This window comes from Trypanosoma equiperdum (assembly GCF_001457755.1).
Source record: "Trypanosoma equiperdum strain OVI genome assembly, contig: ctg_1574, whole genome shotgun sequence".
NCBI classification, from domain to species: Eukaryota; Euglenozoa; class Kinetoplastea; order Trypanosomatida; family Trypanosomatidae; genus Trypanosoma; species Trypanosoma equiperdum.
In genome coordinates, this window is record NW_027123587.1 from 10236 (window position 1) to 26711 (window position 16476).

The 16476-nt window shown below is 47.4% G+C and overlaps 6 protein-coding genes across 6 annotated transcripts; all 6 read right to left on the reverse strand.

Annotated features, from left to right (window-relative positions):
• Positions 1–341: 341 nt before the first annotated feature.
• Positions 342–2411, reverse strand: TEOVI_000477900 (Putative intraflagellar transport protein B2; the record flags this gene model as incomplete). The annotated part of the gene is made up of 1 exon (XM_067222156.1): positions 342–2411. One exon carries the CDS (start codon positions 2409–2411, stop codon positions 342–344), a length of 2070 nt encoding a protein of 689 aa, XP_067078257.1.
• A 667-nt stretch (positions 2412–3078) lies between these two features.
• On the reverse strand, positions 3079–4542 carry TEOVI_000478000 (uncharacterized protein; the record flags this gene model as incomplete). Its single annotated transcript, XM_067222157.1, has 1 exon — positions 3079–4542. The coding sequence occupies one exon, from the start codon at positions 4540–4542 to the stop codon at positions 3079–3081; it is 1464 nt and encodes a 487-aa protein (XP_067078258.1).
• Positions 4543–5287: 745 nt separating this feature from the next.
• On the reverse strand, positions 5288–5815 carry TEOVI_000478100 (Protein phosphatase inhibitor 2 (IPP-2), putative; the record flags this gene model as incomplete). The annotated part of the gene is made up of 1 exon (XM_067222158.1): positions 5288–5815. The coding sequence occupies one exon, from the start codon at positions 5813–5815 to the stop codon at positions 5288–5290; it is 528 nt and encodes a 175-aa protein (XP_067078259.1).
• Positions 5816–6262: 447 nt separating this feature from the next.
• TEOVI_000478200 (RNA-binding protein, putative) lies at positions 6263–7828 on the reverse strand (the record flags this gene model as incomplete). Its single annotated transcript, XM_067222159.1, has 1 exon — positions 6263–7828. The coding sequence occupies one exon, from the start codon at positions 7826–7828 to the stop codon at positions 6263–6265; it is 1566 nt and encodes a 521-aa protein (XP_067078260.1).
• An 880-nt stretch (positions 7829–8708) lies between these two features.
• Positions 8709–11408, reverse strand: TEOVI_000478300 (uncharacterized protein; the record flags this gene model as incomplete). Its single annotated transcript, XM_067222160.1, has 1 exon — positions 8709–11408. One exon carries the CDS (start codon positions 11406–11408, stop codon positions 8709–8711), a length of 2700 nt encoding a protein of 899 aa, XP_067078261.1.
• Positions 11409–11743: 335 nt separating this feature from the next.
• On the reverse strand, positions 11744–16237 carry TEOVI_000478400 (SNF2 DNA repair protein, putative; the record flags this gene model as incomplete). The annotated part of the gene is made up of 1 exon (XM_067222161.1): positions 11744–16237. The coding sequence occupies one exon, from the start codon at positions 16235–16237 to the stop codon at positions 11744–11746; it is 4494 nt and encodes a 1497-aa protein (XP_067078262.1).
• Positions 16238–16476: the final 239 nt, after the last annotated feature.

The window sequence follows — 16476 nt, forward strand, 5'->3', positions numbered from 1 at the left end:
TCTTCTCTTCTATAATTTTTCTTTTTTGATCCCCTCCCCCTTTTCTCTCTCTCTCTCCAGTGTACACCGGGACCCACTTTCTTCTCTTTTACATCACTCCTCACTCCTTCCTCTGCAAGCAAGACGCAACAAAGTAGCAGTTTACTGTGACGAATTCGAAGTACTCATCACTGAAAAACAGGATAAAAGACAAAAACTGTTACGCCTCTCTTAAATATGAAATAGTGAAAGGAAATCAAATCTGAAAGGAAGGGAAGGGGCGGGGAGGGAAGAGAAGAGAAGAGAAGGAGCAGGAGGAAATGTCGAAGTGTAACGGTGTACACCCTTTTCAGGTAAGTAAATTACTCACGCATATGCAAATATAAATGCTTAAGTTGCCGCGCCTCCCAGCGCACGGTGTTCTTGGATGTGTTTTCCTGCTTGCTAGGATCGGGATGTACGAAGGCAGGTATCTTCTCCCCGTAGCGATCTGCCTGATCAAAGAAATTAAGAATCTCATCAAACGTTCCGTCTTTTAGAACAACCATATGTTTGGCAAGATGCATGGCAAGGGCAAGGAAGCAACGTTTGGCATAAAACCACGTATCGGTCATGATTTTGCGATGGTATGGCTCTAAAGATTTAACGATGCGAGAAATACCAAACTCAAAATTCCCTTTGGAGCAGTACAGCGTACCGATAACGAGGTTCACAATGCACAAATGAAGTGGTTGCTTTTCTGGATCCACATAAAGAAGTTTCTCTTCCTCACGCTCGATGCGCCTCATAATTTCCTCCGCCTTATCATTGAGTGCCGTCATAATGTACGCTACGCACAAGTTGGCCAACACAATGGCACTGCAGTTAAGTAAATTTTCCTCATTTGCCTCCACTACAGGTTCATAGTAACGAATTGCTTCACGAAATTTAGTTTCCTGCATGAAAAATACATGGGCTACGTTCAGCTTCCAAATCTCGTGCTCAGAACAAAATTCTGCAGACTGACGGAACAGCTTTTCGACCATCGGATAGTTTTCAATTTCCCAGTAAATATTTGCCTGAGCCATTAGCACAGGAATGTAATCCTCCAACGCCTCGTCATAGTTTCGCAATGCAGTGCGGACGCTGTTCTTGTCTTGGTTCTGTTTTGCATCCTGAAGCTTCTTCGTGAGCCTACGAAGTTGGTCAATGTGGTGCTGGGCTAATATGTCAAACTTTCGGTAGGCCTCAGCAGGTGATGTCTGCGCTGTAATTAATCCGTCAAGAAAGTCATATAGCGACTGGTTCTGCTGCGAGAGGTACTTCCAGCTGAGGTGGGGGTTCTCCGCAAGAACATCAGCCGCAAGATCAAAGTACTGGTACTTACAGTAAAACAATAATAGGTTTTGGAACGTTTCCGGCGGAAAGGGTGGATTTTGAAGTAGGAAGTTCAGCTTGCTGAAACCAATAGATGGATCTTCTGGCATGTTTACCAGAGCAGTGTTGTGCAGCGTAACGGGATCGAGTTCCTCTTGCAGACGGGGTGGCATGTCAGTAAGGGCCTCTTTAGCTGCCGACATGTTCTTCATCATGAACTCTATAGCTGTTTTTAGGTTAAACGCTTCTACGAGAGCGGTTTCCTTCAATAACTGAGTGTTACCCACAGATCTCGCTTCATTACCTTCCGTGTTGCTCCCAATATTAAGTTCCGGGTGTTCTTGAATCCCGCGCTCAATAATTTCCGCGATGTGCTTGAGTGATGGTCCGTACTGTTGCATCCGGTAGTACGTTAAAGCAATGTTGTACGCAAGATCTGGCTTGAAACCCAAACCAGCCTGCGCCTCCTGAAACTTTGCTAGCGCTTCCTCATAACTGCCTTCATTGCACAATACACAACCCTGCAGTATAATTACTTCAGGGTCCTCTGGCGGGCATTTTTCCAAGAATGACTTTGTTTGTGGAATTTCCTCCTGTTCGTACGCTATCGAGGCCTGCAACTTCATCAACCGCATGGAATATTGCTCAGACTCGATCATAGTGCACATCTTGCTTGCTTCCACGTACGCTCCAGCTTTATAAAGTGATTGGCAGAGATAAACACGGTATTCTTCCACATTTGGGCATATCTTTACTAGCTGTTGATACATGCGTGCCGCCTCCGCAAAATCCCCAACGTGGTAGTAGCAGTAGGCAATGAGGGAAATGGCTGCGCGGCTACGCGGGAACTCGTCCAATTGAAGGAGAAGCACCTCAATTGCTTCGTCATATTTATGATCTCGAATGTACCCGTATACCGTGGCGGTGAAATTACCGTCTTGAATCTTTGCCTGAATGCGTCCTAACGTTGTGCCACCACCTGATGTTGTTGTTGGTCTCATACCTGCTGTGACGAGTCCACCTGCCACTCCCATAGACGAGGGCGCCCGCAACCCCGTCAAGGGTCGGGATGTCATATTATTCTTCGGAGCAAAATCAGAATTGCTTATTCTGTTCCTTCTCTCTTTTTTTTCTTTCTTCTTTTTCTTTTTCCTCACTATTCCTTCGTTGTCTTCACAAATATGTATTGATAATTATATATATATAATATAAGCAATAATACTCACCGTTATCTTTGCTTTGCCTTCCTTTTGACACTTGAAACCGTGCCGCTAGCGAAGTGATTGAAGTGCTTATTCAAAGGGAAGAAACGGTGAAGGGAAAACGTAAATTCTAACGGATGGTAGCAAGTAAGAATGGGTGATTGGTAATACACCGAATTAAACAACACATTAACAACAACAGAATAAGTTAAGAGGTTGCGTAGAGAGAGAAAGAGAGAGAAATGACATAAAAATGTCTTATTAAGCCGACGTTATGTTGTAAAAAAAAAAAGAAAGGAAGATTACAGTGACAAGAGCATGAAAATACTTCACAGCAAGTGTTTTCTATGCACTAAACACACGGAAGCAATTGCTTCCATAAATGTGCGGAGAACAAAATGTGTATCTGACAGAGTTGTTGCTCGACTCCCTGTGCGAATATAAAATGACGAATAGAAACTACACAAGGAAGAAGTCGTCTGGTCAACAAGATCGAGACGAGAAAACAAACTAGCAAACAAATTTGAATTCTAAACTAGCATTAAACAACTGGATCGGACCCGTCCGCACGCTTCCGCATTGCCATCTTCACAAACTGCAAATGTGAACCTTCCAAGTTGTACCATCGCACCCAAATCAACAACATCACTACTGACATGACTAAAGTCGGGCAACCCACGACCCACGCGGCTTTGAATGGTTTTACGCTTTTCCCGCTTGAAACGCTCACTAGATGGAGGGAAGTTAGAACCAGTGCCACGCACTGCACAAGTTGAGAAGCACTATCAAGTAGCAATTGCACATTTGCCGTCATTGGCTTGGGGCGACAGAAAATAACTGTGTCTTCCTCCACCACATCGCGGAGGACCCAACTTTGGACACGACTCAATGTATCAATCATCAGCCGATGCATAACAAGCAGGACCGCAAAAGACAACGTGGATGCTGTTGAGCTCATGTGTAAAATAAACAAGTGATCCCGCAATGCCACGAGGATAAACAAAAAGCCAATGAACGCTAGCAATGCAAGAAGAAGGGCGACAAGGCGCTTCTTTCCAACCACCCTTTTGAATGACGCCAAAACCGTGTCTGTCCCCTGCGGCAATACGAAAACGATAAACAGCAACAACCCTCGAAGAGGAAGCGGAATTGTATCGTGGCAAGCAGTAAGAAACACGCTAATGAAACTCGTAGCAATCAAGCCATTGTATCCCTGAAACATCCACAACAGCAAAGCAACCTTCATGCTGCTGCGGAGCATGGTCTGTTGTACAAACCACACCGCTTCCTGCAGCACGTCCCCGTCATCACCTTCCGTAATGTCAGCTCCAAAACACGAGTTCGAATGCGATTTCTGGCGACCACAAGCAAAAAAACCGACGGCCCCACCAACCGCACAAAAGGTTGTGAAGCACCGCATTGGTTGTGGATTGTTGGGAATGCCGTGGAGCCAACACGCCACGGTCACGCCTACTGCCGCAAAAAGCGTACAGGCGATATTACCCTCCGGACGCCTTAGCGAACTTCTCGAAAGGGCATCCACAAATTTCCTGCAACGAGCAAATAGTGCCTGATAAGCAGCCGTTAACAGCGTAAACGATGTAGCTGCGTTGAGAAACGGCAGATCGAGAGGGAACCACATTAATGCAAAACAAAAGGACAATAAAGTTCCGCACACTGGCAACGAAGACAACCGTCGCAGGGGAAACGACGAAAATGTAGCCGTGCTGGCATGTTGCCTGAAGATAACACTATTTTTCAGAAGCAAAAAAAAGTACAGTAACTGCGTCAGCGCAAGGTACCATATCGCACCCCCGTCGCTGCGTCTACTACTAATAGTTCTATCGATGTGATTACCATTGTCGTGCGTAGGCCCCATGTTTTCATCACGGTCGCCTACCAAAACGTATTGCCCAATAAAAACATCCACGTAAAAGCTAGTGAAGATGGCGTGTAAAAAACCTATGAGTGCCTCGGCCACATCCTTTCTCTTAGCACTAAACATCGGATACGGAAATCAGCTTTTCCCTTCACCACTAGCAAACCCCTCATTACACCAGAGGAGAGACATATGAGGGGGAAAAAAAAGGAGACAAATAATGAAATACATCACATGCAACAGCGGAAATACCGACCAGAGAGGGAAATGCCCCCTTTTTTTGTTTCAACAGCTAAATGATGAACAAGGGTGATAGCCCGATGTGGCACTTCTTCGCTCAAACGTTCTCTTCTTCAAGTAGAACACATTAAGAGCGGAGGAAAAACAGGTGGGAAAAGATAAAAATGAACGAAAAAACAAATGAAGTCAATTGGCGGCATTGCGCGTCCCTATACACACTTTCTCATCCCCGTAACGGGGCATCTTCAGAGAAACAGTTACGCATATTCCAATCGGCATGCATGCCCACACAAATCGCTATCTATCTATATATGTATATATATACATATAGATAGATAGAAGTACTCACACAGTGAAAGGTTTATACTAGCTGCACAACTCGGCACATAGAGGTAAATAAACGAGTAAGCAAAACAGAATTAGAAGCGCCGCCTAAGAAAAGATTGTTAATTACTCCGTTGACAAAAAAACCATCACGACCGTCTTGTGCATGATTACCATATATATATATACATGCACATCTCATCCGGAAGGAAAACATGAGTCAGAGGGAACACCTTTGTTCACAAGGGGAAAATATACAGGGGAAGGTGGTAAGTTAAATACCGATCTGACCTCTCATATGTCCAAGTTACTTTTCACCTATGCCATTGCTATCCTCCGCCTTCTTCCCTTCCTCTCCCTCCTCCTCCTCGTTATTATCATCACCATCATCATCATCATCATCAAAGGTGTTGCCTTTGCCTAACAGTGCCTTTACTCGCGCCCCCTCGTCCGCATAAACAGCTTTGCGCATAGTTTTGAACTCAGCTGCCCGCTGTTTTTCCAACGCCTCACCGCTCACAACTTCATCTGACAACATCGGTCGCCCGCTTGGAGCCACTGGCGCCACCACCACAGGCGCCTCCTTGCGAAACTCCTCTCGAACTTGTCGTGCGAGTTCATTTACTTTTGGGTCCCACGTACCACCGTTTTCAACCTCATCACCACCGCCGTCATCATTTCTCTCTAATGCTTCTTCAAAATCTTCCTCGTCCTCGGGATACTGAAACGGTGTTTTTGGTTCTGTTATGTGCATCGTGACGGGATGAGTACGTCGATATTCCTCGTTGTCTTCGAGGTTCTTTTCATCCCACATAACACGCTTCCGCCCAGTCATCCTGAAGTCTTACAATTCTTTCAAAAATGCTTTACGGTACCACGTCCACCTACCCTCCCTTTTCTCCAATTACACCCTATTAAGTTATTATCCTCCTCTCTTTTCTTTTTCACGAAAAAAAAAATGACAATAATAACAATAGCTCCCCCTTCTGGTCTATGTACGCTGTGTTAAAATAGCAAAAAAGAATAAGGTGAACTTTAGGCACGAGTGATGGGAGAAACTACGGGTCAAACAACGAACCGAAGGCAAAATGGGACAAATCGCAGCCACGGGAAGGAAGATAACGCAGTTACTGCAACACGTGTTATCCATCCGTATTGGCACACGGGTAAAAATGTCTGCGCATGTTTGCGTTTGTGTGTTCCGTGAAGTAACGTCAAACCAGAAGGAGAAGAGAAAATAATAGTAATAATAATAAGTGGAAGGGACACCAAGTATGAGCCATCAGGAGGAATGCGGTAGCAGTGGGGGCTGCAAAATACGCTCCGCCACCGCCGGGGGTACGTAACGGAATATCACACCGGCGCGAGCGGGGAGCGACTTGGAATTCAATAAATAATCCGTTTTGGCAGGGAATCTGGGGGGTATCGGGATCCCAAAGAATAAGTGTTGTTGTGACGCTGCGGATTCCTTTTGTGATGGTGGGAGGACTGATGCTGTAGACGGTGGTGAGAAAGTTGAGGACACCGCCGTAGTTGAACCAACGGCATCAGACTCTGTTGCATTTCCTGGCTTGGCTGCTGATGATAGTTGGGCTTTTTTCATCGCCAATCGCTCTTTCAGTGACGCGGCAACTTTTGGAACCTCCGTTACGTTTTGCATTGACTTTTTCTTCTCTTCTAAGCGCTTCTTGATACTCTCAAGTGACGATCCGTTGCCTTGTGGTGATGGGTTACCACTCGAGGTAGGCGCATTAACAGTATTAGTTTCTCCCCTAGATGTAGCGGAGGTTTCGGTCACTTGCTGCGAAGGTTGCTTTCGACGTTGAGCAGCAAGAGCCCTACGCACACCTTCATCATAGTAGTCTTTTTGCGCTTGAGATAGCTTTGACCAGTGATGCGAAAGCATATCCAAATAATTCATTTCTGCCTCTACGGAAGGGAAGTTTTCCACAGGTTTCCATACGGCGGGTTGCAAATCATCTGGGAGACCCTCAACAGCAGGTGGTGGAGCAGGTAATAGACTGACACCACCACGCCGATCATCACTACCTTCACCATTTCTTTCCCATACGTCATTCAATTTCTTTTTTGCGCGTCCCTGCAGCGAAAACTCCATGGGGCACCGAATGTCACCCAAAAGCAACGCTGAGCGGGCGTACGTCAACGCCTTCGTAGCCTCAACCACACCTTCAAATAATAAGTAAGCACTTCCACCACTTTCGTCAGTATCAACATTATCCATATCGTGGGCAATAATACGGCACGTGTCACCGTACTGCGAAAAGTATTCACCAAGTCTCTGTCCAATATCCGCAAAAGTCACCCCGTTTGGAATATTGGAAACCTTAACTTCTTCACTGGGGACTGCATTTACACTAGCGGAGAAAGTGGCTCCGCACCTGTAACAGTCCTCACGGTTCACAGAATTGGGGTTGCTACACACACCACAAACCCAATCTGTAGTAGGGTGATCTAACACTGCATCACTATCCCCTACATCATACCCTTTGGAATATGACAACGCTCCCGCAGTTCCACCACTGCGGTGGCTCGGTGACCAGCGCCGGCGCCTGAAATCAAAGCGTGCGCTACTGTCACTGCTGTAACTGTCGCTGACACTACTACCGCTGTAGGAAGCGCTTCCCCGGCTGCTACTACGGCTCACACTTCCACTGTTTGGAGACGGACTGCGAAACCGCTTCTTGTAGTCACGTGAGTCGCGGTGTGAAGGAGACCAGTGTCGGTTTCCATCCCTTTGACGCGAGCGAAGGTTGGATCTGCTCCCACTTGGATGGCCATGCTTAGGTCCTCCTCGTAACTGCGAGGTTTTTCCCTTGCGGCCCTCCATGGAGATTTAACACCGTGTGCTCGAAACGTCAACTGCTACCACGACCAAACAACCCACAAGAGCACACGGACCTTTACACAGTATTCCTCTTTTTTTTTTTTTTGATCCCTTCCTTTACCTTCACACAAAGAATTTTCCACTTGACTGAGTTGCACGCAGGTACTGGCCGCTCGTCTGATGTAATGCCACTTCCTGTTTGTATCAAATTACTTCGACGATCTTTTCGTTTGATAATTACAGTTCTGGGAGTTCCAGTGTGCTGGGCGCTTTGAGTTTCCCGTAAATCCAAAGTGAATACCTCCTTACCCTCTCCAGCACTTTAACTTCACTTCAAGCAAGCGGCAGGTTTAATCCACTGTACTTTTCGGGAGGAAAATACTCTTTGTACGTGTTAATACAAATATACGTGCGCGCGTGTACCTGTGTACAAGTGGGAGAATGTCAATCGCCAAAACTTCTGTTGTTCGGAGGCAGTAGCGCGGGTATAAGAGTTTTTTTTTTTGGATAATGAACTGTTCAGTGAAAGGGGGAAAGCACCTACAAAAACACATCACGTAGATAACCACCTCACCGGTGCGAATATTTACCATACAAAAAAACCAATAATGTAAGTCAACACCATTTCTTCCCTCCCACGTCCAAAAATACAAATAACAACAGCCAATATGAACAAGAAGACGGTTCCACACAAACACGCACGCGTATACATACCGATAGATGATATTAAGAATCAACTGGCACCTTCGCAAAAATGCTGGGGTCAGCACATGGATTGAGTTGCGCACACAAATATGTATATATATGCAAGAAAGTGTTATTAATGTGCGCTAGTAACGGAGCATCGTCAAGAAGAGTCGAGAACACCGTGTTTTTTCTTATGTTACACATTCCTTGCCTCTTCAACACGCAGTTCTTGCAAGATCCTCTGTACCACCTGCTCGGCTTCCGCCTCAGCCGCGGCAATAATAGAACGTTCCTTTTCCTCACGACTCAGCTGCCCCTCCACCTCACGGCGCTGAGCGATATCTTTCATCTTCGCCTTGGCACGGCGCCGTACCGCAGCACGAATGTTTGCGTCCTCCAGTAGCTCACGCACAGCTTCCACCACAGCGCATGTTGCATCGCCGTAATTTTGTTTGTAGTCACCTCGCGCAGCGTTGATGTTTTCTTCGAGAATCTCAGTTCCAACAGTAGAAACTGCATGGGCAATAGCTTGAAGTGCAGGTGGTTCAAGGTGGAAATGCTCTGCACATGGCTTATCTGTTGCCTCATCCTCGCTATCCTTGTCGCTTCTTCTTGTGTTTGTAAAAAACTTCTTCCCAGGCGACGGTGAGCATTCCTCACGCGGTGGGCGAGACGAGTCCCCTGGAAGTAATGAAAAATATGGTACACGAGTAGGGAATAATGTATCGGGGTCCACGTATGTAGTACTCTTTGCATTGAATACGCCGTAACCGTCACCGCCATCAAGGATCCCACCACGAACAGAAGAGACGAGTGCCTCTGCAACTGCCCACATGTTCTCACGGGTCACCCAATACTCTAAACGGAAGACGGGTCGTCGACTTGTCTTTACGTCAATAGATTCAAACGGAAGGCAGTGAGCGGCGTTTCGAGCAAGAGGTTCGGATTCACGGGGGCCGTCATACTGGATCCATACGGGTCCATCCGCAACATTACCACGGTGGGTAAGTCGGGTCTCAATCACCTGCAAACAAACCGATAAAAGATCTAGTTGCAAAGCTATGGCACAGTGGGCGCTTACAGGGGGAAAGGTCGGTCTCTCGCCTCGCAGCGATGATTCTTCCACATGTGACCATACATACTTACCCAAAGCTTCTATGACACTATTGTATAAACTTTCAGCCGCCCCATCATCATCAGGCGCGAACGCCTGCATTCCACCCCCAAATACTGAGAGTGGGGCCGCCTGTGGCCGCGGGCCCCGCTGCCGTTTTGAGCTCCGATGGTGCGAATAGCGAAAATCATCCATTCCAATCAATTCACATGCTGGTTGAAGAAAGCGGCGACTACTACTTGCTTTGGACATTTGTTGAGGATCTTGCTGCATCATCTCCATTACAAGACTCAAGACAGCCTCTTCCACTGCCGCTTCATTTATCTGTTGTGACGCCTTCTGGTTCTCATCACTTTCTTCCACGTGCGTTTTTGGCATACCGCTCCGCAACGGGCGGCGACGGTGCGTTTGGGAAGTCTTTATCGTGGCCGAGTCACCCACGCCATGTTCTTGGCGCAGACTCGACATCCGTGCAAGTTCATTGGGCGCGAAGGATACCTCAGAAATGTCGGCAGCAGCTCCCCTAGAGCCGGTGGGGTTATGGCCACGCAAGAGAGCAAACGCCCGCACCAATTTTTCCACTGCTTCGGAGGTTTCTCGAAGCTCTACGATTTTATTGTTCACCGGTGGCTCCCGCGATTGGGCCAGCGGTGGCGGCGGCAGGTAGAAGCTTGATGCGGGAGCGTTATCCAGGCTCGGCATCATTCCTGATTTAATGCCTGAAAGTGGAGCAGGAGGCAACGGTGGAGGTATTGGCATGCTTTGAATCGACTGTGCTGCGAATGCAATACGCTCAGGGATAAGTCCATCAGGGGACGGGGACGTTGAGGGCAGTGGAAAATCCGCCTTTAGAGTCATACTCTCCGCTGCTGATGGCAGAGGCGGTAGTGACATCAAAGGTTTCAGCATCGTGGTTGCAGCTGCAGGTACGTTCGCCGTGATCATCGGCCCCCCGCCGTCTCCAGATGGATGCATGACACCATCACCACCTGTCCGTACTTCGTCACTGGGACCCTTCGTAACTGACGCCATTTCGGCACACAACTTTGCGTGCGTAACTGTCTTGCTTAAGTGCTGTGACAGAGTGCTGAAAGCGCTACTGCCGTCGACTGTAGATGATTCCTCAACTCCGGCTGCGGTTGCTGTTTCTGAATTTTCTTCTAGAGTAGCTACCGGACCCGTGGGTTCATCCATCTTGGGTACCTTCGTATCATCATCAGCACTTGCTTCCCGCTTTCCGCTAAAACTAGAGGTGTTTGCGCATTCAGCAGCTACTGATCCATCAGAACTCTGGTTGAATGCCACATAGGACGTAAGACGCTTATAAGCCACTGTATCTGCCGCAGCGAGATCACCCCCCGGTGCCTCGTACGCAGAATCGCTCGTGTTAACGAGCGTTTTGGACGCCGTCGAATTTCTTGGGCTGCGCATCGGTGGCTCCTGCGAGTCGACGGCTTCGCGAGGTGCTGCAGCGATATCGGGAGTGGGCAAGTTATCAGTAGGTTTTAAGGTTGGCGCATCCGCAGCAGTAACCTCCGAAGACACTCCAGAAGCTGGTTGAGGACTTAGCACTGGTGCAGGAACTGGAGCTGCGACGGGAACTGGGAGTGGTAAAGGCACAGGCAACGCAGCAAGTGGAGATACAACGGATGTTAACTCTTTAGTATCCGATGTTGCCTTCTCACTCTCCTGTTGCGAAGAAGACGCTGAAGTTAGCGATGACGAAGGAGTTGTTGTACTGCTCGACGCGCTGCTATCAAAAGAATCTCCGTAATCACTCATCGCTATGCCCTCTCCTTCGCTAGTCCTACCCAATAACTAACTCACGGACATAAGTACACAACACGGCAGAGTTGACGATAGTGGAAAGATGGAACGACAATAATGTAAACAATTATATGACACCATGATAAGAAAGTAATAATAATAATTAATTAGATCGTCACAGTATATCACAAGACAACAGCGAATAATCGTGAAAATAAAAAAAACTGTAAAGAGGCAGCTTTGACAAAGGGCGGCAACACGAAGAAGTTCACCAGATAAAAATCAGGTAATCACACCTGAACAAAACACCGAAAAAGCGAAAAGTTTTACTGAACGAGTTCAAGACGCTTCTACTTGATGACGCGCACCGAAGCAGATAATACGAATAATTTCTCAAGAAACAGATCAATCACACTGGATATCCGCATTCCGTCGTGTGTTGCTCCATGGACTTCACGTGCCCAGAAGCTGTTAGGAGGTGGATGTAGCACATTCGCAGTACATCCTTCACCGTCTATTTGAATAGTATGGGTCTCCGTGCTGCTGATTCCATATACTTCACAGTGTGATGCCCAGAAGTGAGCAGATCGCACCATCTGTATGTCACCTTCCTCCATTGCTTCGTAGGCGACGGACTCCGCCCGATCTTCACTGACAGATGTCTCCAACGATTCACCTCCAGGATAACATGATGAATAGGAGGATGACTGCACTGTTGACAAGACGGTGGCCTCGGACATGCAAAGGGAAGGAGAGCGCTGCCGTTTCCTCGAGTCAGGACGAAATGAGGGGGAAGAAGCACTGTTTGTCGAGAGCGAATGCATTTCCTCATCTTCTTCGTCCACTTTTGATTCCTCATCATCAGACTTCTCCTGTCCGTTCAACTGCTCGTCAGGTTTGCTACCCTCACTTTCACTACTTCCGCCGCTAGGCGTTGCGTAGTCCATCATAAAAGCGTCTAAAGTTGCACGTGTGAGAGGGCGTTCCAACAACCGCTCGATGTATTTGAGCTTCACAACTGCGTCACATACGAACCGCAGCAACGCCGCGTTACCGCAAAGATTACCGCTTTGTGCCTCAGAGAGTACATCTTTGGCAAATCCATTCTCCCCCTTGTATCTTTTACCTAAGAGCTGAAGTGCCAGTATAATAAGCGCCTCCGGCATTGTAACAATGTGCATCCCACTACTTGCTACTGTGTTCGACTTCAACCAGTTTATCAGCATCTGCCGCACATGCGTGTGAACACAGTTGGACAATGCGAAACTGGAATCCGATAAGAGGATATCCTTCAAAGTATCAACATCTTTAGCCCCGCATTGTAAGCGCAGAAGACCAAGCGTCGGCTCTGGCAACTCCTGCAAAAAACTCTCCACTCCAAAACGCAGCACACTGGAAATAAACTCTTTTGGAGTGTATACCTTCGACAACTGACGGAGTCGCCTCAGAGCGTGCAGCACGCCCCGACACTCTAAAGGCACAAATGCCTTCTTCAGGCTCTCAAAATGTGAAAAAGCATCTAACAATCCACAGACAACGGAAAACTGATACACTGCACATGCGTGGTGCGTCTCAGGTTGCGACTGTAAGTCAAATTCTGCATTGTAGTGACAACGACCGCATTTCAGCACATATTCAGGTAGCATACGCTCCATCAATCCATCATTGCACCGCTGACACTGGTAAACATCACACCGGTCAGTTAAAGGAGATATTCCAACATATCGCGCTGCTTCCCTCGGCAGCACAAAACCGGTTGTATGCTCCCCCGCTACTCGTAAGGCGCGCTCCGCAAGGCTGCGTCTCTGTTCTGCGCCCTTTGTAGGAGCAGGCAGTGCCATTCCGGCGTACGGTGGCCAATAACTTTCCATGCACTTCAGCATCACAGCTTCAACATCTGCCGCTGTTACGGCACCACCAGTTCCAATATTAACGTCGGCGCTTGCAGAAGCCAAAAGATTGTACAGCTCTTGAAGCGTATCACGAGATATATTGTTGCTCCGTAGAGCGCAACGCACACCAACAAGTGTACAATGAGGGGCAAATGGTCTGTTGAAACCTAACTCTGTTAAGGTGTATGTCACCTCAGTTGGTGCCATGATGGCGAAGAGAGTGAACGGCTTAAATTTCAGTGAGTTTTGTAGTGATTTTTCCGATAATTTGCTATTTAGAACTCTAGCGTTGAGAACTGAACGTAGCTTCGCGTAAGGTGCTTTGTTAAGTGTTTCCTGCATAACGTGATCTACACCTAAATGGAAGATAAGTGTGACCACTTCAACTAATCCTCCAGCTGGCTCAGGAACACCGAGCACCTTTGCGAGAAGACAAGTGAGTCTTTTCTCCATTTCTTGTTTGCTTACGTCTGCCACATGCCGCTGGACTTCTTCATGATGAGCTTGCCCCTGGCTGGCCATCGACACCAGTTGATCAGCGCATCCGCTTAAACATACCTGTAGGGATGGTTCACAACGTTGCATGGTGTTCCCCGTTTTCTCCTGCACAGGCCGACTTCCTCCCATTACTTTTTCAATCACAACGGGCATCAAAGGTTTTCGCCTTTCCGCCTCAAATCGCAATCCCATCTCCCTTATGGCCTCCTCAGTGCTGTCACGCACCAAAAAGGAATACTCCGTAATCGCCCTAATCCACGCAAACGTGCCGTCTCGTGCGGTATGGAGTAAAGAGGGGCAGTGAAGGGAAGCGTAATCCCGCCATTTTTTCTGCAGCGCCTCACCGTTTGGAAGTTTAGTACGAACCTCAGGTTTTCCATCGACTTGTTCAAAATCAACGGGAAGTGGACAAGGATAGATGAAATAATTTTCTTTTACGTGGCGATCGTACCGAGCGGGATCGGATACATCAACAATCTTTTTGTGGATCCACGATTTACTCAGAGCGTAAAAGAACACAACATGCTCGAAAGTTCCCTCTGTAGCGATACGATAAATTGTTACTGGCCGACGTTGGCCATAGCGGTAGAGACGATAAGTTGCCTGGGTGTCATCACTTGGGTTCCAACTCACATCAAAAAGAATGCAGTGATTAGCTGCGACCAGGTTGATACCCACACCAAGTGCCTTTGTTGAGCACAACAACACACGCAGCGATGGATCGACCGAAAAGCGGTCAATGATCAGCTGACGTTCCTTAACCTCAACGCCTCCATGTAAAACCTCAGAAACGACACCTCTTTGTCTTAGGAGAAACATGAGAAGATACAAGTGGCTCTTGTAAGTGGAAAAGAGCACCACCTTTTCGCGAAGATCCTCACTAATGTAGCGAAGAAGGGAAAGCGTCAGGTTAAGTTTCGGGGATTCGTCAATTCGCAACCTTTTGAGCCAAATATCTACGGAAGCATTTTCCTTTGACGTATTTGCCTGTGATTGTCCTTTCAAGTCACTAGCACTAGAAGACGTCGACGAAGAGGAACTGCTTATATCGCCACTAAATTCTGACTCATCCCGAGAACTTTCCCTTGATTCGCTGTCACAGTCATCAGTAACACTATCTTTCCCAGGAGTTTGAACACCCCTTCCCGCCCCTAAGTTGCTATGGGTTTCTCGTCCATTCTCATCAACATATACACTCTGGCAGAGTACCTGCACAAGTTGGTTGTCCATCATCGCATGACAACATATGTGTGAAGCCTTGTGATGCAGGTTTAATATTACGCCCTTATTCATATCAGGAAAGAACTGCCTCAAGAGAGAGCGGTATGCGTCCTCCTGCTGAGGTGATAACCCCACAAGAATGAGGTACTCGCGCCGTTCTGGAAGGTCACGCTTCAGTACCTCCGGCCCGCACGGGTGCACAGTAGTGGAAAAGAACCGCCGAAGTGAAGCGACACATTTTTGCATCTCCAAATATTGTTCATATGTGGAATCGGCACATTGGCCTCGCTCAATGGGTATGGCGAAGAGACGACGAAACGGAGCCAAATCGAAAGCACCACCTGTCACTACTGAATGCATGACGCCGTATTCTTCAAGGTGATTCTGTAGCGGAGTCCCCGTCAGTGCGATACGCAGTTGCACAGCGTGCAAAGACTGTTTGAGTGCCGTCACAAGCCTCGACTTGGGACGTTTAAAACGATGCGACTCATCAAAGACAACCACATCAAAACTTTCCAACATTTCTGACATGACAACTTGGCGTGTAAGCGGTAGAGGTGGTCGACTACGGTCAAAAATGGAATGAACACGAGAATAGGACTGACCACCACCAGCTACTTCCCTCGCTCGGGATACGAGTTTATTATACTCCTCATATCCAAGAAGCAGAGCACCGCCTTCGTGGTAATGTTTTAACACGAGGGCGTCTATAGCACTGTTGCCGAGCGGTACGTACAAAGGTAGTTGCGTGCCTCCGAAAAGACTGGAACTCATCCACTGCTCAGCACTACTTTGCCAATGGTACGTGCAACTGCGCGGTGTTAACACAAGCACGCGAATACATGAAGCGGTGACGAGTGCCTCGGCTGTATCTTCGTCTTCAATAGCCTCAGAGGAATCGGTGACTTGGTGCTTACTACTTACATTGTCAGATGTTGCGTAGTGTTTTTGCAGTAATAACAAGAAACTGAGCGCAGTGATGGTTTTTCCCAATCCCATTGAGTGACCAACAATGCAACCAAACACTTCTTGATACAACCTCACACGGTCAGTTAGTGGTGCACCACGGCTCTGACGAATAACACGTTCTATGCCGTTGTCAACAAGTTTCCTCCACATGAAGTGAAGCGCAGATATTTGATGTGCATGAAGAGCCCTTTCGAGTTCTGGAGGAATGACAAGTTGAGATACCTCCGGGTCCGCAGCGTTACAGTCGTTGTCATTTCCTTTCATTAACGCTTGATAGTGGTGCTAAGTTGTGGGGCTACAATCACCTCAACAATCCCTTGTAGATGTTACGCTTCCTCTACAGAAAGCGGCCCGCTCTTGTATCGACAAATAAAAAAAAGAAAAAAAATGACTACAATGGATGTTCCTTGGAAAACTGCCGGAAACTGGATCATGAACGCAACAACGTTGTATTTGAGGAAGTGAGGCATTTATTTTATTAAAGAACGCAATAAAATAAGTAG